At 34.8% G+C, this 24,981-nt stretch overlaps 1 protein-coding gene across 12 annotated transcripts in view; it reads left to right on the top strand.

Annotated features, from left to right (window-relative positions):
- The window catches only part of CCDC102B (coiled-coil domain containing 102B), an 845,733-nt gene that overhangs the window by 183,443 nt on the left and 637,309 nt on the right, over nucleotides 1–24,981 (top strand). For 8 of the 12 annotated variants that reach the window (XR_011966005.1, XM_072604137.1, XM_072604128.1 and 5 more), the window contains one exon: nucleotides 18,083–18,148. The exons of the other annotated variants lie outside the window; for them this stretch is intronic. Coding sequence is in view for 7 of the 8 variants with exons in the window: in XM_072604137.1 (XP_072460238.1) it covers nucleotides 18,083–18,148 (66 nt within the window). In the remaining variant the exon portion in view is untranslated. The remainder of the gene's footprint in view (nucleotides 1–18,082; nucleotides 18,149–24,981) is intronic. 12 annotated transcript variants of the gene reach the window in all.

The raw sequence follows: 24,981 nt of genomic DNA, 5'->3' as shown, positions 1-24,981 counted from the left end.
CTTGTTTTTTTACATTATTTATCTGGACACCTCCTTATTTATTTCCATTTGTTATGCTGCTCAGTAATTCTGATCTTAATTTTTCCTCTTCCCATCTGTTTTTATCTTTTGATAAACCAGATCTAAATGTCAGATTCTCTTTAACTGAGGCTCCAGAGACATAAAGAAAATCCTAATGTTGATTCCCCAATAACATTTATTGTATTCCCTTGAAAGTTTGAGGCAAATGCAATAGCTTAGAAAATGTGCCTAGCCTTCACCAACTAAATCAATGATCAAATTAGAAAGTTGGGAGTGCCCTCAGAGATCTTCCAATCCAGAGATCCTTAACAGATTTCATGGATTGATTTTAGGGGCTCAGTGAACTTACTTATTAAAAACTTTTCTCTAACTAAAATTTACCATTTCCTTTCATTATGAATATAATTAACAAACCCGAATGAAATTAGTAGTATTTGTAAATTTTTCACCAATAGAAATCAGAGATATTTTCATATTTGTTACAGTTGTGGCTGATATTTTGAAATATTGTTAATGATTATACTTTGAAATTATTGTAATTATCAAATCCATTATTTTATCATGAATGATCAAACTCTATGATAGAATCGAATTCTTGCCTTGTAAAGTGAACTATGGAAGCTTTTGCAATAATAAGTCTTTGCGAGACAGGGTTTTCAACATTTTTAACCACCAAAAACAGTAAAAAAGTGAAAATAATTTGTATTCTATGTGACACGTTTGTTGCCCTGTAGAGGAAAATGACAATTTGATGATAATATTCAAGCTAAGGAACAATAGCTTTCATAATCATGTTTCTCTTAAAACAAAATTTAATTTTAACTGAACTATACTTTTATGTTTTGTCTTGCTATTTAACTTATATGTAAAGTAGCAGAAATTATTATATCACAAATTTTTGTTTAATTTTGATAAATACTTCAATATATTTATTTTCCTTTGTAATTCTATATATTTTATTTTATCAATCAATGAACATTTATTGTATACTATTTTATGCAATCAGAACATTATTCTGAGAAAGGGACCAAAAGCATTAAGCAGAATGGGGTTTAACCCCCACTAAAGTTTTTGGAATACCTGATCTAAGCCAATCTCATTATTTTAATAATGAAGTTAATATAGCAGTGTAAAGCTTTTAAGGGCTCTCATAAAGAGTGCATTATATAAGCTGCATTTTTTCAGATAAGGATTGAGACTTACAAAAGTTATGTGACGTACTTATGGTTGCATAGCTACTGTCAGAGAAGAGATTTGAATCCAGATAGGCTGACTCCATATCCAATGTAGTTTTTCCCCTCTACAATACAACATTGCCTCATTTCACTTTCTGTATTGACTCTGTGAGCACATTCTACATTATTGTGGTCTTCTTTTACATATGTTCTTCTAAAACTGTAATTATTGCTTATACCCTCCCATAAATACCAACTTGACTGAAATAAATTATGCTAAATTCTTCAAAGTATTTATTAAATGCTGCCTGCACTTCAAGTTTTTAGTGATGTCAATGGAAATGAGATAACCATTTGCTGATTAATGTCTTTGCAAATACAATATATCACTTACAAGAGACATAGGCAGGATTTGTGTGGGAAAGTCTCAGGGTGGAACTCCCTTCAGACTTTAAGTCCTATGAAGGAATCTGAAAAGAGTCCTTAGGAGTTGTTTGAAACACATGAAGGTTCAGTGACTTGTTCAGTGTCACATAGCTCATAAGGAACAAAGATAGAATTTGAGCTCAGGTCTTCTTGACTCTAAGCTCAAGATTCTAGGGACCATTTGTACTGTGTCTACTTGTATTCTATAGTCCTAAATACAAAAAACAAAGCATAAAATGCAAATATATATACACCTTTACTATGTTCTATATTACCTTATTCCCTGTAAAACATGATACATTACGGGCCCAAAATTGTGATTTCAGAGTATTGTACTAGGGAATTTTCTTCTAAAAATGGAAAGCTTCTTGAAGGCAGTAGTACACTTATTTGAAATGCATTATATATCAAATAGAATTATGGCATATATAGCATGTGCATTAATATTTTCATTCAAATAGAGCCCAATACTCTATAATGCTGTCTGAGATAGAGCACAAAGTCAAACATCATGTGTTTGTGAGGCATTTTAGTTGATGTGACTTATGGAATTATTACAAATAAATGCATATAGAATTAAGATATACACAAAATTATCATTTCATTGATTTGCAGATGTTCCAGCTGAAACTTGTGCTTTCTTTGTAATGACAATTATCCAGTTCTTAAGATGTCTAAGTTAAACAGTGATGGTATAGAAAACCTAGCCAAGTTATGCCTTTGAGATGCTCTTCTCTTAAAGATACCTTTTTAAACAGATCACTCTGGAAATTTCTTTCCTTGTCAGAAAACCAGGAAGTACTGTGTTCATGATTTTTAAGAGTAAAATACAATATTTTTAATACAAGGATAGGAAAACCAAATAAAAACAAAACATCCACATCCCCCTCCCCCTCCCCCGCAACAAACATGTTGTTCTTGACTATATAAAACAAAATACTTTGATGTGGTATTCTAAGATTAAAAAAATGTGATGCATCTAAAATTTTGTGTTCTCTTCTGAGAACGCATGGTTTTATTTGTTTGTTTTTTCTTTGAAATTTGGTTCCCTGAAAAGTAACTTGGCATCTGAATTAAATATTGAAAATTGGAAGATTGAACTTAGTCTTGTAAAATGCCATCTCATGATGATTCACTAATTTAGACAGCTGTCATTCTGATTTTGTCAGATTCATTTTAACTACAGCCATGCATCATTCAATGAAAGGCATTGCTAAATTTGCTTCAAATATTACTATTCTTTACCTATAAGTTTACAACTCAACTTCTCACTGCTAAGTAGATTTTACTTATAAATTCATTACTCTAAAACTGATTTGTTATTCCTTTCAGGATGAGAGACCCCAACAAATTTTTAAAAAAGATTTATTTTAATAACAATAATAATAGCATTTGTATTATGCTTTAGTTTTTTTTCAAAGAGTTCCATAAATACTATCTCATTTGGCCCTCACAAAATTCCTGTTTGGTTGATACTATTATTATCCCCATATTACAGCAAAGCAAGTTAAATGGCTTGTTTAGGGTTATATAGCTTTTAAGTGTCTGAGGCTAGATTTGAATTCAGGTTTTTCTGATTACAATTCCATTTTTCCATCTTTATTTTTGTTATATAATTTAGCTGCCCTGTTGTCATTAAGCATTTTCATCTGTTGCTCATTGAACATGCATTTGAAAATATTATGTTACAGTTTGTAAAAAGAACAAATTGCATTACCTTGTTTTTCAGATGCCTTAATACTCCCAGCAACCAATCACTTTATCTACTGAAAGAGGCATGAAATATGTGAATATGTATTTCTACTTTGAAAAAAATGTATGAAAACTCAATTTTAAGTTTAATTTGCATTATTAACGTTTTCTCCAATACTTTTATAGTCTAGATAAGCAACAAAGCAATAAATAAATTTCTTACTTGTAATGTTTACTATTCCAAGTTGCAGATACTCACACTGAAAATTTGACAATTCACTCTCCAGAACTACTGTGAATTGACTCCAATACACTCCTGTGGCTTATAACTAGGACTGTGCCTATACACAAAATATATATTATCTGAATTACAGGTTTCCTAAGATAATGTTTATATCCTTTTGAAATTTTAATAAAAACCCACCATACTTCAATAAAGTGGCAGAATCATTAACTAATTAATGAGTACAGTTCCTCTATTCACTATAAACATGAAATTGTGGAACATCTGAAAAATTTCTATTCCTATACATTAAAACATAGGTACAGTACAGATTTTTAACCTATTCAAATATTCCTACCTTCTGTGATTCTAGCCCATTTCTTCAAAAAATTCTTCAGAAAGCAAATATTCTACATGGTAGAAGGCATCATCTAGTTCTTCTTTATATCTTTGGGTACCAATATTGTACTCTATCAAAGGTGTATTCCTCACAGTTGTCACTTGACAAACCCAGTCCTATTTCCATCATATATGTCTTTTGGAGTATTTTTTATGATTCTTCTTTAACACAGCTGATCATTGGTGTTATATCATTGCTGCCTATTTAGATTCACCATGTGTCTTTCCATTGTTTTCAAGGTAATGTAAAATTCTTATTTTTCTGATAGTATGATATATAATATTACTTGAAAAACATTGGTATTAATTCACTAATTCAACAAGAACTGATTAAATATCTACTACCAGCTCTAGGACATTGGAAATAGAAAAACAAATATTAAACAGTAAATGTATATGATATGCATCCTATTTGGGGAAACATAAAAACAACAACAGATAATTATAAACTATGTGATATATTCTAACTAAAGAGAAAATAATCTTTAGCCCAGGCATAGAGCATTAACAAGTTAAGGAAAAAGAATAGGTCTTATATAGAAGGTAACACTTAAAATGAGCCTTAAAGCAAGATAAGGATTCTATTAGAAGAGAGTGAATTACAAGGATGGAAGTAGCCATTGCAAAGAAACAGAGATGGTGTATCCAGTGCATGAAGAGAAGTACTGTATAAGAAGCCTGGAAAGGTATTCTCTGTAAATGTAAAAACAAACAAACAAAAAGGCTGTACTTAATACTAGAGGAAATTGGTAACTGTGTGAGTTTCCTGAGTTGGAGAAAGTAATGGTCAAATCAGTGCTTTAAGAATATCACTTTGACAGATGTGTGGATGAGGAGGAAAAACTAGGGGCAGAGTGAACAACTAGAATTATATGATCAAGTACAAGGAAGGGGGATGCATGTAAGAGATGATGGGGTAGTATCAGTGGTATCAACTGGAATCATTGAAAGGCTGTGCAATTTCCTACATAAAATTCAGCCTACTTCTACTTTGATTCAATTTGAGGTATAATTCATCGTCTATTCATAGTACTTATCAAGAATGTCTTGAGGTTTTAAAGATATGGGCTCATGGTCCAAGTATATCTCATAGACTCACACTACTTATCCTTCAACCACATGATAGTACTTGTTTGGATTACTAGACATGTTTTGAGAAGCCATACATCTCATTGTAGAAGTTCTTGTGCTCAATACAATTAGCACAATATATTGTAGTAGCTTATTGTTGATAAAGAATACCTCTTCCATATGGACTTCAGACTGAATGGCTAACCCGATGGCAGTGAAACACCATATTTCTTTGATATTCACCATCTGAGAATCAATGAAAAATGTCTTCTTTGTTGTTGTATCTTTGAAGTAATCTTGAGTGGTCTTAGTGTGTTCAGGGCGAACTTGTATGAGATCCTTTAAAGTTCCATTTTACTCTACCAAGTAAATTGCCTTTTTTCTGTTGAATGAACAGAAAATAAAAATGGTCAGATCTTGAATTTCATCTTTGAAATACTGTAAATTCTCTTGTGTTTTCAAGTGTCTCTTCTATGTACAGAAGAGATTCTGAGATGGATATTACATATAATAGTAGATATGTAGAATGTTATTTATACAACTCAATTTTTATTGTATTTATGTTTACTTTTCCAAGAACAATGATATTTGGACTAGAAAAGATAGATGAAAAATGATAAATAGGGAACTGAGATCCAAGATAAATATAGACGTGTTAAGAGAGAGGTCTTAGCTGCCTCTGATAAGCTCAAGACTATAGGACCACATAAATGACATATGATTATGTAGTTGCTCTTAACAATCTTTGAAACATCATGGAGATGGGAGAAACACATGCACACACACACACACACACACACACACACACACACACACAGAGCGACAGAGAGTCTTTTGACCCAAAAGTAAAATCAAGTCAACAAGTAGTTATTAAATGCTTACAATGTGCCAGGAGCTGTTTTAAGCATGGAAGAAGAGAAATGTCTTGACTTTCATTAAAAGTAAAAGATAGATTCTGTTACTATAGGCTAATAAGCTTAAATTTCATTTTAAAAATATTTAGAGTAGATTATTAAAGGAATAGTTCATGAGGAGTTAAAAAAGCATATGATGATTACTAGTTAAGGCCTGCATTTCTTCTTGCCTGAACTGATGCTATAGCTTTCTAATTATCTTTCCTACTTCAAATCTCTCTCTGCTCTAATCCTTAGACTCTTTTGATGCCAAAGAGATTTTTCTAATGTAAAAGTCTGATCATGTCGCATCCTTACTTATAAACATATGACTAACCTTCTCTAGTCTCCATGCACTGTTTGTCTCCCATTCTGGAAGGTTCTTCTTCCAGAATTCTCTCAGTTTCAAATCCTATCATCTCCAGGAAAATTTTGTTGTTTTCCTGGTTTTTAATATCTCCTCATCTTAGATTATCTCCCAACTATTCTTCCTTCCCTTCCGTTCCGTTCCGTTCCCTTCCCTTCTCTTCCCTTCCCTTCCCTTCCCTTCCCTTCTCTTTCTCTCCCTCTTTCTTCCTCTTTCTTTCTGCCTTTCTTTCTTTCTACTTTTCTCTCTCTCTCATTTGTACAGTCATTTACATGCTATCTCTCCTGTTAAAACATATAAAAGTGCCTCTTCTTCTTCTTACTCTTCTTTTTCTTCTTCTCTCTCTTTTCCTCTCCCTCTCTCGTCTTCTTTTCTTCCTTGTTTCCATTCTTCCCTTTCTTTTCTCAACACTTGGTACTATGATATGTGTGTATATCTATCTGCCAATACATATAGATATATAGATACATATATGTATGCATACACAAATCTCTCTCTCTCTCTGTCTGGTTACTGTTCAGTCATGTCTGACTCTGTGACCCCATGGACTTTAGGCCATGGGATTTTCTTGGCAAAGATGCTGAAGTGGTTTGATTTTTCCTTTTCCATTGTATCCCCATTTTACAGTTGAGGAGCTGAGGGTAATAGGGGTTAAGTGATTTGCCCAGGGTCACACAGCTAGTAAGTGTCTGAGTCTGGATTTGAACTTGGATCTTCCTGAACCCAAGCCTAGTGCTCTGTCCACTGTATCATCTAGCTACTACACACACACACACACACACGCACACACACACACACACCCATACATGTGTATTTTCTGTGTTAGTTTAAAATTTTAACAAAGTGCTTAAGTTTTTCTTTTTTTAGTAATTGGATGGTTATTGTCATTAACGCAGATACAACCCGAAAAGTAGTGTGACAAAGAGAACAAAGGGCCAGATCTTTAGAAAGATCTAAATACTAGTCCTATCTTTGTTCCATATTACTTATGAGACTCCAGTAAGGCACTTATCTTTTGAATGCCCCCAAGCAACTCCCTAAGACCACAAGTTACAGATTCCTAATATTTCCCTCCCTTCCCTCCTCTCCCTAGACCCATCCTCCAAAGACATAGATACACCAACTGCTTAGCTTTAACTTTGCCAGAATCTACTACATCTGTTAAATTTTGTGACAGTTTGTAAAGCCAATCACAGTAGCACACCTGAGGGCTGGTGCTATGAATGATTTTAAGGTTCTAACTGCATAGTATAATGAACTTTCTATTTATTCTGCAGTAAACTAAACATTTTTAAATAAAGTATAACATTCATAACAATATCCTTAGGCAAAACATATCATCTAATAAATATATGTATCTCATAACACTCAGTATGTCATACGGTACATGGCATATATCATTGCATCCCCCAAATCAGGGGTTCCCAGGCTAGGGTCTTCCCTAGCATGATGCATCCTTAAGGGGTAGCAGAAAATAGCACACCATCCACCCCTAGGTCGCTGTAAGAACAATCTTCTTAATCAATACACAGTGTCCAAGTACAGTCCTCTCTCATCTTGACTTGAGGCTGACTTCCAAACCCCATGCCTCCTCCTCTGTGGGATGACTGCTTCCAATGCTTGCCTGAGTTTACATGCAGGCAGCTTTCTGCTCCTGCTCCTTGTCTCAGCTCACAGGAATTGTTCCACTCAAAACTCTTCCTGCTTTTGTCTGACAGCAGGCTCCAGGCAGGGGCTCCTGCATGCAGCTTTTATTTCTAAGAAAACAAAGCTTAGCAAGGCTATAACAATATTTACACATTACCAGTGTCATCATCTCAATTTACTCATAAAGACTAACAGACAGGGCTTCTGTCTGAAGAATTAACACAGATCAACAGACAGGGCTCCTGACATCCCAGACATTCTTTCTACAAGTTCCCCTAGCCTGCTCATACTATCTTCTCCTTCTCAGCTCTGCCTCTCTCTCTCTCTCTCTCTCTCTCTCTCTCTCTCTCTCTCTCTCTCTCTCTCTCTTTCTGTCTCTCTGTCTCTCTCTCTCTCCAAGCAATACAATAGGTATATTGTACATTTATGAGCACACACATATATTTATTGATATAAATAATAAATTAATTAGGAGAGTTTTATTTGATTTAATCAGTTTTTCTCTACCATTGGTTTTGGAATTTTCTTATGATTAACTTTTGGCTGAATCTAATTTTCAGGCTTTACATAAGCTACTCTGTAAAAACTCATTTGAGAAGTGGAGTAGGAGATGAAAGAGGGTTCTTTATAAAAGAAATTAATGGCTGCATAAATAAAACATCATGCTAAAGATTATTTGACTCTAGAATACTCTTCACACAAGTCAATCAGGCATATGGTAAGACAGAAAGAGCACTAAACTTTGAATGAAGGGACTTCTTTCTACTTAAAAAGTTGTGAGCTAATAGTTCCAGAGTTTGAAGGGACCTTGAAGTTGCTTTGGATTTTGTGGTTGAAGAATTTGATGCAGGTGAAATCTCCTTACCAGAGATATAGAAGTGAATGATGAAAGATAAAAAAAATAAATTTAAATGCTTTTTATCTGTCCAGTACTGTGAAAAGCACAAAAGACAAGTGAACACAAGTGAAGCTAATTAGTACCCTCGAGTACCTTACATTCTAACAATGGAGAAAACATCTTGGAACACACTTCCCTTTTGAAAGTTAGAGGGATGGTAAATAGAGCTGAGAAAGTAGCAGAGTCAGGATTGAATCTGTTTTCTAACTCCAATGTCATCTTCTTGGAGATACAACTAGCAGATCATTTAACCGCTTCATGATTGTTTTCTGATATGATGTACTTAAGGGTAGTCTCATTCCAACCCACCCCCAGTTCTGTGAAATTTAAATTTCAGGTATAAATATTTACATTTTCCATTAAAAATGTTATTTTTTCTTTGTTGCTAGGGAGATGAAAGCCAAAAAAGTCAGTTAAACCGAAACATATTTTGGCTTTCCTTGTTCTCCAGCACAATTCAGACAAAAGAGCTGACCAAGTTATATAAGTAAGCTCTGCCCAAGTGAATTTTTGAAACAAAAGAAATAATTATATCTTACATTTGCATAAGACTTTATGGTTTTCAGAGTATTTTTTCCATGTACAGTATCTCACCTGGTCTTGATGGGAAAGAGTTACTCTCATGTTGTAGAAGAGGAAACAGAGGCTCCAAGAATTGGAATGACTTGATAGATATTACTTAACTAATAAATTGTAGAAGCAAGAGTACAATTGAGGTATTCAGTCTCCTAGTCCACCACAAATGGAGTGGGGTGGGCTTCAAACAAACAAATAGATAAACAGACAATTGGTGGGGCCAGGACAGAGAAAAAAGAGCAGGGCGAGGTACCTGAAGAGGCTGTGGCCAGCCATGCCTGGCCTGAACCCAGAAGAAGAAAGTGGAGCAAAGAGGTTCAGACTCATAGGGAATTGATGTAGACACAGGAGAAGATGAGTCACACATGGGGGCAGGGATAGATACATGGTACCCAAGGGAGGAGGGAGGAAAGACTGATATGCATGGCATGCCATTCAGGCAAGTTGGCATGATGGGGCAGAGGGCTCCTCTCTAGTCATCCAGGGATCTAAAGCCAAGTCCCTGATCCAATGGCTGGATCCAGTGGAGCCTCTCTGTGGTCTGTTCTTCTCCTTTCACTTGGAGGGCATTTTTAAGTTTCTTTTCTGTTTCTTTTGATTTTTTGGTGGAGGCATGGGTGGCAATAGAGCACCAAGTAGAAGGTCAGGAAAGAAGAGGAAAGAAGAGGAGAGAAGAGGAGACAGACAGAGAGAGACAGAGAGACAGATGGAGAAAGTATAGAATTATATGGTAAAGTTAATGTAGCTTTTTTGGGGGATTAGAATTTCTTTCAGAGTTCTTGAGGTAAAGTCAAATTTTCAGTGTGAATTTATGTAAAGTAAAAAAGTTTCTGTATATGTATGTGTATGAATATGTATATTTATAAATATACATGTATATGCATATGTGTATATGTATGTATGCATATGTGTATGTATATGTATAGACAGATAGATAGATAGATAGATAGATAGATAGATAGATAGATAGATAGATAGATCAAACTGCCCAGAAAATTCTGTTCAGTTCACTTCCAGTCAATATTTACTAAACATCACTATATATAAGAATTCATATTAAGTGTTAGGTGGGATACAGCTACTAATAAGAAGTTTTAAAATATATATATGTGTATGTATATACATACATATATGCATACATCCATATATGGGTGTATATAAAGATATACATATATATGCGTGCATTTATGTATATATACACTTTTATATATGTACACATAGTCATATAGATTATATAGAGATATTGTTGAATAAAAACTCAGTCTCATACCTAAGACAACCTGCGTTTTAGTCCTACTTTGGACATACTGGCTAGGTGAACCTGGGCAAGTAAATATCCTTTCAGATATCCAGAAAAGAGGGGTCAAACATGTAGATAATGGTCCTCTACTGAGTATGACCCAAACCAGATTAAAATGTAACTGGGAAATAAATATTTTAATAAATAAAGGAAAAAGAAAAAAAAACATAAATACATACTTTTAGCTAAGTAAACATACAGTCCTGAAAAATCCTTGTATATTGAGTGCCCCCATCCTTCACTTCACTTTCAATTTTAATGCAATACCACTTCTCTGGATAAAGATCTCATCTGTAAATTGAAGAGATGTTGACCTGCAGTAGTAAAAACAGATTCCTCACCAGGGAATTTCTTTTTTCCAATGAAATAATATCTGATTTCTACCCCCTCCCCCAAAGACTTTTTACATAAATTCTAGAAGGGAAAATTAAGTTGTGGTAATAAGGTGTGGGGTCATCCTGGAAAACTGAATAAGTCAGTTAGTGTTTTACTGAAAAATGTTTGAATCTAGGTGTAACTTTTGACCAGAGATTCAGCAACCTTATTTCTTAATGATTTGGATAAATTGTGAAATTATTCATTTACTGCATTCTCATCACTCTGCTTTGTGTTATTCTTGATGGTCTATGGTATATCTCAAATTTTCCTGACTGATGATGACTTGAGCAATATAATCATATAGACTTTCGAGAAGTATGTAAAAATCCCACAGGATTATAAAGAATTAAGTTTATTCTGCTGGGGAGTTAAAATCTCCTTTCAATGATGGACTTCAGAAGGGGTCTTAAACCTCTTCAAGGGGAACTGCAGAACACAACAATGAGGATGACAATTGTCATCAGATTACCTTAGATCCTTAAGTATTACCATCAAAGAAGAAAATGGAGGTGGAGAGTGTGCTAGCATATCTGGCCCAATTCTATACATACCTTATGACTGCCATGCAGGTACCATATGGATCCACAAGAACTAGGACTTTTTTGATACATTTTATTGAATATAATGAGAATGCACAAAGGAGTACCAATACATTGTGATGAGGCAAATAATCTGGTACCCTTGGAGAGGTTTCCTACATTCAGAGACCAATGTTTTGTTGCTAAAAACATGTTTTCTGGTGTTCTATAATTTTTTGACAAAGAAAATAACCCCCCAATAGTTAATGCTTTCAAATAATTAATTTAAAATTACTTATGAATTTGGGAAGAATAAAAAAGAACACCATGGGTTTTTAATGGCTCATAATTATTAATTAGGCAATATCCTAGAAAGCTGAAACTGAAATAAGCTATGCATACAACATACCATGAATTACTGAACTTGAACTAATTGCTGACTTGCATCTGCTCATTTCAAGAATGAGAAGGGATGAAATATTCTGAAAGAGGAAATAAAAGGTGAGAATGTGGGTCTGAGTTTAAGGCCACTATTTCTATTCATTTAATTTTTAACTTCAAGATTAAAACCCACAAAGCAGTAGGAGAAATGGGACTTGTGACAAATTTGTGTTGAGCGGGGGCGGAGCCAAGATGGCGGAGTAGAAAGACGCACATACGCTAGCTCCGAACCCACTGCCCATAAAATACCTGTAAAAAAAAAAGAACCACAGGCAAATTCTGGAGCAGGAGAAGCCACAGAATGGAGCGGATGAGATTTCTGCTCCAGAGAGCCTGAAAACCTCTCGCAAAAGGTCCCTCACGCCCCAGACCTGGAGCACAGCCCAACCCTGCCGCGGCAGCGCAGTGCCGAAAGGAGCAGATCCAAGCAGGCTTCAGGGACAGAATCTCCAGCAGCCGCGTGGGTCCCTCCACCCACAGGGGACAAGGGTCGGTGAGAGGGTCTCTTTGGCGGGTCGTGAGGGGAGTGGGGTGCCCACATAACTCAGGCCCCCTCAGGAGGCAGCAGCAGAGGGCGGGAGCAGACCAGGGCTCCCCAAGCAGGCAGGAGCCTGGATCCATTGTTGAAGGTCTCTGCATAAACCCCCTGAGGGAACGGAGCCAGAGAGGCGGGCCTGCCCTGACCTGAGCACCTGAACTTAATCTCACACTGAACAGCAGCCCTGCCCCTACCCAAAGCCCTGAGGATGGGAAACAGCATTTGAATCTCAGATCCCAAGTGCTGGCTGGGGGGATCTGGAGGCACGGTGAGGGTGGAGAGGACACTCAGAAGTCAAGTCACTCACTGGGAAAATGCCCAGAAAAGGGAAAAAAAATAAGACTATAGAAGGTTACTTTCTTGGTGAACAGGCATTTCCTCCCTTCCTTTCTGATGAGGAAGAACAATGCTTACCATCAGGAAAAAAAGCAGAAGTCAAGGTTTCTGTATCCCAGCCCATCCAATGGGCTCAGGCCATGGAAGTGCTCAAAAAGGATTTTGAAAATCAAGTTAGAGAGGTGAAGGAAAAACTAAGAAGAGAATTGAGTGACATGCAAGCAAAGCATGAAAAACAAGTAAACACCCTGCTAAAGGAGACCCAAAAATATGCTGAAGAAAATAACACCCTGAAAAATAGGCTAACTCAATTGGCAAAAGAGGTTCAAAAAGCCAATGAGGAGAAGAATGCTTTCAAAAGCAGAATAGCCAAATGGAAAAGGAGGTTCAAAAGCTCACTGAAGAAAATAGTTCTTTCAAAATTAGAATGGAACAGGTGGAGGCTAATGACTTTATGAGAAACCAAGAAATCACAAAACAAAACCAAAAGAATGAAAAAATGGAAGATAATGTGAAATATCTCATTGGAAAAACAACTGACCTGGAGAATAGATCCAGGACAGACAATTTAAAAATTATGGGCCTACTTGAAAGCCATGATCAAAAAAAGAGCCTAGACATCATCTTCCACGAAATTATCAAGGAAAACTGCCCTGAGATTCTAGAACCAGAGGGCAAAATAAGTATTCAAGAAATCCACAGATCACTGCCTGAAAGAGATCCAAAAAGAGAAACTCCTAGGAACATTGTGGCCAAATTCCAGAGTTCCCAGGTCAAGGAGAAAATATTGCAAGCAGCTAGAAAGAAACAATTCAAGTATTGTGGAAATACAATCAGGATCACACAAAATCTAGCAACTTCCACATTAAGGGATCGAAGGGCGTGGAATAGGATATTCCAGAAGTCAAAGGAACTAGGACTAAAACCAAGAATCACCTACCCAGCAAAACTGAGTATAATACTTCAAGGGAAAAATTGGTCTTTCAATGAAATCAAGGACTTTCAAGCATTCTTGATGAAAAGACCAGAGTTGAAAAGAAAATCTGACTTTCAAACACAAGAATGAAGAGAAGCATGAAAAAGTAAATAGCAAAGAGAAGTCATAAGGGACTTTACTAAAGTTGAACTGTTTACATTCCTACATGGAAAGACAATATTTGTAACTCTTGAAACTATTCAATATCTGGGTACTGGGTGGGATTACACACGCACACATGCACACACACACGCACACACACATAGAGACAGAGTGCACAGAGTGAATTGAAGAGGATGGGATCATATCTTAAAAAAATGAAATCAAGCAGTGAGAGAGAAATATATTGGGAGGAGAAAGGGAGAAATGGAATGGGGCAAATTATCTCTCATAAAAGAGGCAAGCAAAAGACTTATTAGTGGAGGGATAAAGAGGGGAGGTGAGAGAAAAACATGAAGTCTACTCTCATCACATTCCACTAATGGAAGGAATAAAATGCACACTCATTTTGGTATGAAAACCTATCTTACAATACAGGAAAGTGGGGGATAAGGGGATAAGCAGGGTGGGGGGGATGATGGAAGGGAGGGCAGAGGGAGGAGGGAGCAATTTGAGGTCAACACTCATGGGGAGGGATAGGGTCAAAAGAGAGAACAGAAGTAATGGGGGACAGGATAGGATGGAGGGAAATATAATTAGTTCTTACACAACACTACTATTATGGAAGTCATTTGCAAAACTACACAGATCTGGCCTATATTGAATTGCTTGCCTTCCAAAGGAAAGGGGTGGGGAGGGAGGGAGGGCAGATTGGCAGACAGGGGCAATTAAAACGCTCAGTGTTTTGGGGTGGGGGGAGGGGACAAAAGGGGAGAAAATTTGGAACCCAAAATTTTATGAAAATCGATGTTAAAAGTAAAATAAATAAATAAATTAAAAAACAAAACAAAAAAACAAAACAAAAAAACCGTATCTGTGGTAAGCATTGATTATTTGCTAGTATGTGTACTGGTGTGTACCTCTTTGGGGAAAGTGCAGATTGAGACACAACAATGGATTCCAGTCAAACTAATTTATAACCTACGATAATAGTGGAGGCGGGAAAGTACTTTGGGGAAAAAAAAAACTGGATTTAGGATTTGTTCTAATGCTGTTATTGTTTTTTTGCCTTTGTTTCTTTCGCTCAATGTCTTCAAATATATAATGTTTTATATAATAGTAAACAGTGCAAACTTACTAAAGAATAATTGACTGATCTGAATTGTTTTAGAGTTTCCTCATCAGTGGTTCCTTTCATCAATAAGGTAACAGGCCTGAAACTGCTCCCACTCCTAACAAAAAGCAAAATCAGCCTTCAAGCAAGGCAAAGGCAAGTACTTACACAGATGTGTTTTGCAAACAAGATGAACGAGAAGAAATAGAGATCTTTTTAATTGTCAATATGAATGTAGCAGAAATGCAATTTCAAAGTGACATTATAATAAAATAAATTGAGAAGATTGGAAATTGGAAGCTAAATAGCTAGAATATCTGACAAGATGGCTATTGTTACAAATAAGAAACCTCATATTTCAGTAGTCAGTTCAAAAGCCTGTGTATACACTGAAATGAATATATAAAAGTCTTTGAAAATAATAATGGCAAATATTGACTTGTAAATGTTCCTCACTTCACTCTGTATCTGTTGCTCTGCCTGGTTTCAACTCCTGGAACAAGATGTCTCCCTGATCAGGGTACCATTTTAGGAAGGCAGTTATTTGTGCTGAACCAGACTAGGAGACTCCATTTTAAAACAATGTTTAAAATTGTGGCAGTATGTGAGTATGTGGCAGCTGCATAAGATGGTGGTGTGTATGCTTACTAATTGTGGCAATTGTTAACACTGTATAAGCTCACTAAAATCATCTCCCTGTGACACAGAAATGCGAGAGTGGCTGAGGCAGACCTAACCCATCTCCTCATACATTAGGCGAATCAATCTGTTATATGTAAATTGCTCATTCCCATGTCTAACACAGATTAAATATTGCATGACTACCAAAAGTTGTTGTCTTGGTGTATTAAAAGTTTATTTTCTATACATCCTGAGTTTACCTAATTGATCAAGGTGAGGTCCTAATCTAGATTTCTTTTATTGCTGGCACCCCACCACTTTGTTGCCTTATTTTGTGTGCTGTCTCACCTTCCCCCCTTTAGATTATAAACTCTTTGAGAGCAGGGTCATCCTTCCTTCTTTTCTTCCTTCCTTCCTTCCTTCTTTTCTTCCTTCCTTCCTTCCTTCCTTCCTTCCTTCCTTCCTTCCTTCCTTCCTTCCTTCCTTCCTTCCTTCCTTCTTTCCTTCCATCCTTCCTTCCTTCCTTTTCTCTCTCTCTCTCAATCCCTGTCATTTGGCACAGTGCCTGGCACATAGCAGGCATTTAATAAGTGCTTATTGGATTGAATTAAGGATAAAAATGACCCCTGAGTTGTTGAAGGCTTGAGAATTTCCCCTATGATCCACATTGCTAATGCTCTGGAGGAACCACAGCAAATTGAGGAAGCACTGTGCTTGAAATTAGCAGACAAATACTTAAATTCCACCTTAAACACTAGCTGTGTGACTATGGTTAAATCAACAAATCTCTCTGGACCTCTTTTTCCTCACATGTAAAATTGGGATAATAATACTTATACCTCCTGATATGTTGTGAGGAAAGTACTCTGCAAACTTTAAATCATTAAATTATTTTGTTATTGGGATTCCTTTTTTGTTTTTCTTTGTACTGTCTGCTGTCTGGGAGCATCCAAACCAGACTCCAAAAATTAGTTGTGGCTTCCCTTATCTTCCTTCAGGCCTTGTTTAGAGATGTATGTTGAAATGATGGCAGTCGTTAGAGGCAAAAGGAGAATAAATTCCCTCATTTCATCATCACTGCTAAGGTACTCCTGGACATGAATTGGTATCCTCCACTGTCACTGAATTAGGGTGATATATTTGAAAGAGCATTGGACTTTGAGTCAAGAGGTCTAATTTCAGGTATAATCATGGATACTTAGCTGTGTAACCTTCCATAAATTTTAAAAATTGTTGACCATGTTTTCAAATAAGATGTATGTGTCCCGGGACAAATTCTATAAGGCTAATTTTTTCTTTTGTTAAATATTAAAACAAAACAATAATAATTGTATTACTTGTCTCATGAGGTGGTGAGATAAAGTACTTTGTAATCTTTAAGCACTCTAGGTCTGAGATATCATTGGTGTAGGGATCTCCTATTGAATGAACAACAGTAGAAAGCTATCTGGGATATTGAGAGGTTAAGTGGTTTGTCCAAGGTGATTTTAGCTATTATTCAACACTCTTTCTTCAAACCATATGTAGCTAAGAGTTATATAATTTCATATCATCACTACTTTCTTCACAGAAGTAGTCTATTTTGTTCTTCTAATAAGAACTATTTTCCTGTGACAAAATTCTCATGACAACTTCCTGTTTCCCCTATGAAATGCAGATGAACCTTTGTAAATCTACATGAGTCCTTTGAGTTGGATATCTATATTTTGTGTCCAATATCTATATTTAAGTGCCTATTTATAACTTTGCTTTCTCCTATAGTGTCTAAAGAAATAAAGAATGAATAATGGGTCCTAAGATGGAATTTTCTCCAGGGTAGGAAGGTGGTTGGTGAGGAAAAGATGACTTGACATTAGAGAGTAATGTTAGGCTTGGTATTTGGGATCTCCAAAGAAATTAGTCATCTATCAAGATGAACTATGTACTTGACAGCTGTTGTTATTGGTTTTGTATAGTATTTGACTTTTATTGTTAAACTTACTGATTTAATTTGTCCACTAACTACTTGAAAAAATAATGAAATTTTTGGAACATTTTGATGACTTATGAATAAAATAGAATAAAATAACTGAAATCCCGAGTACTTCAGTTCATTGGACCCATGTGAACACCATTGTTGTATTATCTAAACCCTTATGATAAGACCAAAAAGGATATTTAAAAAAAATTTCTAAAGAAATAGAGAATTTTCTGTTTTTCCTAGTACATGGAAATTTAACTCTGTTATTCAAATGCACACTGGAGGAGCTAATACTGTTTTATAAAGGAGGATGCAATCACAGTTTAGTTCTATACTGAAGTGTTATTCAGTTGTTTGCAGTAATATTTTTCTTGGCAGAAATACTATAGTGTTATTGCCATTTCCTTCTCCAGGTCATTTTACAGAGCAGAAAACCGATGCAAACAGGGTTAAGTGGTTTTTGCAGGATCACACAACCAGTAAGTATCTGTGGTCACACTTGAACTCAAATCTTCCTGGCTCCAGGCCCAGTACTATACCCACTGTACCACCTACCTGCCCTTATACATTGCTATATTAAAGGCATATACTGAACTTTTGTCAGGCAAGTTTGCTAGACAAGCCCTAGGATGGGCTGTCAAAGGGGTTTTGAAACCTGAGATATTTGAAATCCAAGACTAATACACATGTCATTGAGATGGTTTAAAGTTAGTGCATAGCTAAACAATATTGCAAGAATTTCTCCTCCCCTTGTTTCTGAGTGACTTTTGAAAATAACAAACAATTTATTTTCAAATTCATCATCATATATTCCCTTGCATCCAACCAAACCCATTGATGTAGTTCCAAAGCCTTTTATGCCTTTGTAATCTTATGAGATTGTTTGGTCCGTATTGTTCTATAATTTTTTTAGATAGGATATAACTAAAAGACTGAAACTTTTCTTGATCAATGAATGTTGACTATCTCTCAAACTGTGAGAGAGTAGAACTAGATGCAAAACTTAATTTAAAATAAATCAGAAGCTACAATCCATTTTAGGGAAGTAGAAGGGAAGGAAACCCATTTATTTTTAATTCATACTATGTATCTTCCACTGTTCTAAACACTTTTTAAAGTATTATCTCATTTGAATCTCACAATAACCCTGGGAGATAGGTAATATTGTTATCCTATTTTATGGCTGAGGAAGCAGAGGAATAAAGAAATTAAGTTATTTGTCTAGGGTCACACAACTAGTAAGTACCTGAAGCTAGATTTGAATTCAGGTCTTCCTGACTCTATCCACTAAACTCTCTAGTACTGATGCATCTATTGATTACGTAGTATATTTAATTACCTCTATTTTAATGATTTTTACACACAGGTATAAAATATAATTGACTGATTTAATAGTATCATGAGTTCCAAGGATGTAGGGGTCTCTACTTATGTTTAGAAATGGAAAATTTAAGTGAATGCTGAGAAAATAATGGAACAAGAGAGGAGCTATTTGTTAGTACTTTTAGTGATGAGATTTGTCTAAAATGATTGGTAACTTTAAAATGTTGAGCAGCAAGGTTTTAAAAAAATCTACAGCTTAAAAATAAACCCTTTTCCCCTTTGCTACAAAATTGCAACAACTAAAATTCCCTGAAGGGATAAACTCATAGTTTTAGCTCAAGGAAAAATTTATTTACTCTGTTTTCTCTTTCATCTAGTTATTTTTTCAATATCACAAAGATTTAAGAGTCTATTGTATGTTTAGGAAATGTTAAGAATTTTACTTTACAAGAAAGTTTACAATAGACTATTTTCCAGATGAATATGACATTTCTTTTGATGATATGACAGACATTAATGCAAGAAATAAAAGATGTTTTCTTTTTTCTTGTTATTAGAACAAAAAGGACTAAGAATATATTACTGTATTTTCTGTTCAATATATAATTCTTTTGTTGAATTTCTGTTTTCAAAACAACTCTCTGAATATTAACAGATTATATATAACAAACTCTTATCTAAAGTGATTTTAAATTTTATAAAGAACTTTGAAACTCACTCTGAAAGGAAGGTTTGTTTCAATTTTACAAATCAGAGAATTGAGGCTAAAAGAAATTAAATAGTATGCTCACACAATCACTGAATGCTAAAGTTAATATCACCCAAAACTTAATGCTCTTCTTAATATACCATGCTACCTCTCCATTTTTACAGTTGAATTACATATTAATGTAAATAAATTACGAACATTTCAATGATCAATATTTAAATAATGCTCAATGATTTACAATGCAGAATATCACAGAATCACAATAATTTACATCATTTGCCATCTATGCCAATCCAATCAAGAGAAAGAACCATTTGACTAAAGACTTGTAATAGAAAGAATCATTATTGGGAAACTTTTCATTACCTTCAACCTAAATTTATCTTTTTTAAAACTTTCATCAGTTCTTGATTTTCTCTGTTGAGAACAAAACTTTTCCATACGCTAATCCTTTGAATACATGAAGATAATTATCCCATTTGAAATTACAAGAACCTTGGGAGATACTATTTTATAAACATGGAAAGTGAGAGTCAGATAGTTTAAATTATTTACCAATTGTTATAGAGTTGATAAAATTCTGAGATCAGATTTGAGTTTTGGTTTCCTTAGTAAAATGTTATTGAAGATGTGTCTGAGAAGTAGATATCATTTTCTAAAATCTTGAATTAATGCTGTATTTCTGCTTTTGAATTTGCTGTTGTTGTTGATTAAATTGCATTTCTATAGATTTATTTTCTTTCCCAAGACACATTATAATACCATTCATTTAATTGATTATTGGTAACTTACTTTTTAGGAACATATAGTTCCTATGTGACACAGACTATTAATAAACATAAATATAAGGGAAATGATTTGTTTTCTATTACCTTTGATGAGTCTAACATGAGGTTACTCTTTAGAAAGGTAAAAATAAAGCTAAAAAGAAAATTATACAATAATTTCACTAAGGAATATAGAAATTTAAATATCAAGTAGAATGTGGCATTGTATTCACAAAATCAAGCAGGGTTTATTCCAGGTTTGCCAGATTGGTTCATCATTATACAACATATTACAGGCATATCTCAGAGATATTGGGGTTTAGATTTAGTTACAGATCACCACAATAAAATGAATATCACAATAAAGCAAGTCACATGATTTTGATTTCCTCGGGCATATAGAAGTTATTTTTACACTATATTAAGAGTGGCTATTAAGTGTAAAATAGTATTATATCTGAAAATCTCCACCTTAAACAAAAACGTTCATTGCTAAAAATGTTAACTGTCATCTGAAACTTCAGCAAGTTTTAATCTTTTTTCTGGTAGAGGGTCTTGCCTTGATGTTTACAGCTGCTGTGACAATATATTTTAAATTCTTTTTATTAATTAATTTATTTGTTTTCAGTTTTCTACAATCGCTTCCATATATCTTCGATTTTTCCCCCTCTCTCCCCCTACTTCCTTCTTCCTTCCCCTCCTTACTCCCTTCTTCCCCTATCCTTCTCTGAGATGGGATGCAGTCTATCGGTTCTACATACACATTCTTATTAAATACATTTTCACCTTAGTCGTGTTGCATAGAAGAATTAAAATGAATGGGAGAAACCATGAGAAAAACCAAACCAAAGCAAAACATAATACAAGAGAAAATGGTCTGTTTCACCCTACAATCCAGTTCCATACTTCTTTCTCTGGATGTGAAAGGTATTTTGCCTCAAGAGACCACTGGGAATTTTTTAGGTCTTTCCATTGCTGTGAAGGACTAAGTTTACCAGAAAATTCCTCCCACACTGTGATTATTGCTGTGCACAAAATTGTCTTGGTTCTGCTCCTTTCACTCAGCACCAGTTCATATAAGTCCTTTCAGGCCTTTCTGGTCTTCCTGTTCATCATTTCTTACAGCACAATAGTATTCCATTACATTCATATACCACAACTTGTTCAGTCATCCCCCAATTAATAGGTGCCCCCTTGATTTCCAGTTCTTGGCCACCACAAAGAAAGTTGCTATAAATATTTTTGTACATGTGGAACCCTTTCCCATTTTTATGATCTTTTTGGGATAGACTCCTAGAAGTGATATTGTGGGTCAAAGAGTATGCACATTTTTGTAGCCCTTTAGGCATAGTTCCAAATTGCTCTCCAGAATGGTTGAATCAGCCCACAGCTCCACCAGCAATGAATTAGTGTTCCAACTCTCCCATATCTTCTCCAACACTTATCACCTTCCTGTTTTGTCATGTTAGCCAATCTGATAGGTGTGATGTGGTACCACAGAGCAATTTTGATTTGAATCTCTCTAATCAATAGTGATTTTAGAGCATTTTTTCATATGACTATAGGTAGTTTTAATTTCTTCCTCTGAAAACTGCCTGTTCATATCCTTTCACCATTTATTAATTGGGGAATGACTTGTATTCTCGTAAATTCGACTCAGTTCTCTATATATTTTAGAAATGAGATCTTTATCACAGATGCTATTTGCAAAAGTTCTTTCCAAGTTTTCTGCTTCCCCCCTAATATTGGTTGCATTGAGTTAGTTTGTGCAAAAACTTTTCAATTTAATGTAATCAAAACTATCCATTTTGCAATTTATAATGTTCTCTATTTCTTGTTTCATCAAAAATTTCTCCATTCTCCATAATTCTGGCAAATGCACTATTCCTTGCTCCCCTAACCTGTTTATAATATTAGTCTTTATACTGAGATCATGTATCCATTTGGATGGTGTCAGGCATTGGTCTATGCCCAGTTTCTGCCACAATGTTCTCCAGTTTTCCCAGTAATTTTTGTCAAACAGTGAATTCTTATTCCAGAAGCTGAAGTCCTTGGGTTTATCAAACAGTAGATTACTCTATTTATTGACTACTGTGTCTTGAGTACTTAACCTATTCCACTGGTCTACTCCTCTGTTTTTTAGCCAGTACCAAGTGGTTTTGATAATTGCTGCTTTATACTACGATCTGATAACTAACCAGGCTGGGCCACCTTCCCTAACATTTCTTTTCATTAGTTCCCTTGATATTCTGGAGCTTTTGTTCTTCCAGAGGAATTATGATATTATTTTTCTAGTTCTAGAAAACAATTATTTGGTAGTTTGATAGGTATGACACTGAATAAGTAAATTGATTTAGATAGGATTGGCATTTTTATTATATTAGCTCGGCCTACACCCGAGCCACTAATATTTTTCCACTTACTTACATCTGATTTTATTTATGTGAAAAGTGTTTTGTAATTGTGTCCACATAGTTCCTGTGTTTGCTTTAGCATGCGGACTCCCAGATATTTTAGTGTCTACCCTAGCTTTAAATGGGATTTCTGTTTCTATCTCTTGTTGCTGGCTTTTGTTAGTAATATATGGAAATGCAGATTTATGTGAGTTTATTTTGTAACCTGTAATTTTGCCAAAGTTGTTTATTATTTCAAGTAGTATTTTATTTGATTCTCTGGGATTCTCTAAGTATACCATCGTATCATCCACAAGGAGTGATAACTTAGTTTCTTCTTTCTTTCAATTTCTTTTTCTTCTCTTATTGCTCAAGATAACATTTCTAGTATCATATTGAATAACAGTGATGATAATGGACACCCTTATTTCACCCCTGATCTTATTGGGGATGCATCTAACTTATTCCTATTGCATATAATGCCTGATGAAGGTTTTAGGTAGATACTGCTTATTACTATATGGAGGGTTCCTTTTCTTCCTATTACTCTGCAATGTTTTCAACAGGAAGGGGGGTTGTATTTTGTCAAAAGCTTTTTCTGCATCTATTGAGACAATCACATGATTTCTATTAGTTTTGTTGATATGATCAATAATGATGATAATTTTCCTAATATTGAACTGGCCCTTCATTCCTATTATAAATCCTATTTGTATTATATTTGTATTATTCTCATAATAACTTGCTGTGTTCTTTTTGCTAATATGTTACTTAACATTTTTGTATCTATGTTCATTGCAGAAATTGGTCTATAATCTTCTTTCTATGCTTTGGTTCTTCCTGGTTTATGTATCAGAACCATATTTGTATCATAAAAATAATTTGCTAGGACTCCATCTTCAGCAATTTTCCCAAATGTTTCATACAGTATTTGAATTAACTGTTCTTTAAATGTTTGATAGAAATCACTTTTAAATCCATCTGTCCCTGGTGATATTTTCCCAGGGAATTCATTGATGGTTTATTCAATTTCTTTTTATGAGATGGGGTTATTTAAGTATTCAACTTCCTCTTCTGTTAATCTGTGCAATTTATGTTTTTTAAAATATTCTTCCATCTTATTTAGATTGTCACATTTATGGATATACAGATGGGCAAAGAAATTTCTAATTATTGTTTTAATTTCTTCCTCACTGAAGATGAGTTACCCTTTTCAGTTTGGATACTGGTGATTTGGTTTTCTTCTTTCTTTTTTCAATCAAATTGACCAAAAGTTTACCAATTTTATTGTGTTTTTTTTCATAAAACCAACTCTTGGTCTAATTTATTATTTCAATAATTTTCTTAATTTCAATTTTATTAATCTCTCCTTTGGTTTTCAGTATTTCTAATTTGACATTTACATGGGGATTTTCAATTTGTTCTTTTTCTAGATTTTTCAGCTGCATGCCCAATTCATTGATCTCCTCTTTTTCTATTTTATTCATGTTGGCATTCAATGACATAATACTTCCCCTAAGAACTGCTTTTGCAGTATCCCATACGTTTTGGTAGGTTGTCTCATTATTGCCATTCTCTTGAATGAAGTAGTTGATTGTTTCTATGATTTGTTGTTTAACTGACTCCTTCTTTAGGATTAGATTATTGAGTTTCCAATTAATTTTTAGTTTATATTTCCATGGCCTTTGATTACATGGAATTTTTATTGGATCATGATCTGAGAAGGATGCATTGACAATCTCTGCCTTTCTGCACTGGATTGTGAGGTTTTTGTGTTTTACTACATGATCAGTTTTTGTATATGCTCCATGTACCACTGAGAAAAAGATATAATTCTATCCCCATTCATTTTTCCTGAGAGATCTATTGGATCTACCTTATCCAGAATTTTATTCAGCTCCTTAACTTTTTTTTTGTTTATTTTGAGGTTAGATTTATCACATTTGGAGAGGGGGAAGTTGAGGTCTCCCATTCGTATAGTTTTGCTGTCTATATAAGCAATATATATTTCCTATAGCTCCCTTAACTTCTCCTCTAAGAATTTGGATGCTATACCTCTTGGAGCACATATGTTTAGTAATGATATTGCTTCATTTTCTATGGTGCCTTTTAGCAGGATA

The sequence above is a fragment of the Notamacropus eugenii genome, chromosome 4 (assembly GCF_028372415.1).
Source record: "Notamacropus eugenii isolate mMacEug1 chromosome 4, mMacEug1.pri_v2, whole genome shotgun sequence".
Classification (NCBI taxonomy): Eukaryota; Metazoa; Chordata; class Mammalia; order Diprotodontia; family Macropodidae; genus Notamacropus; species Notamacropus eugenii.
Note: the sequence above shows the minus strand (reverse complement) of the source record. Positions and strands in the feature narration are given on the sequence as shown.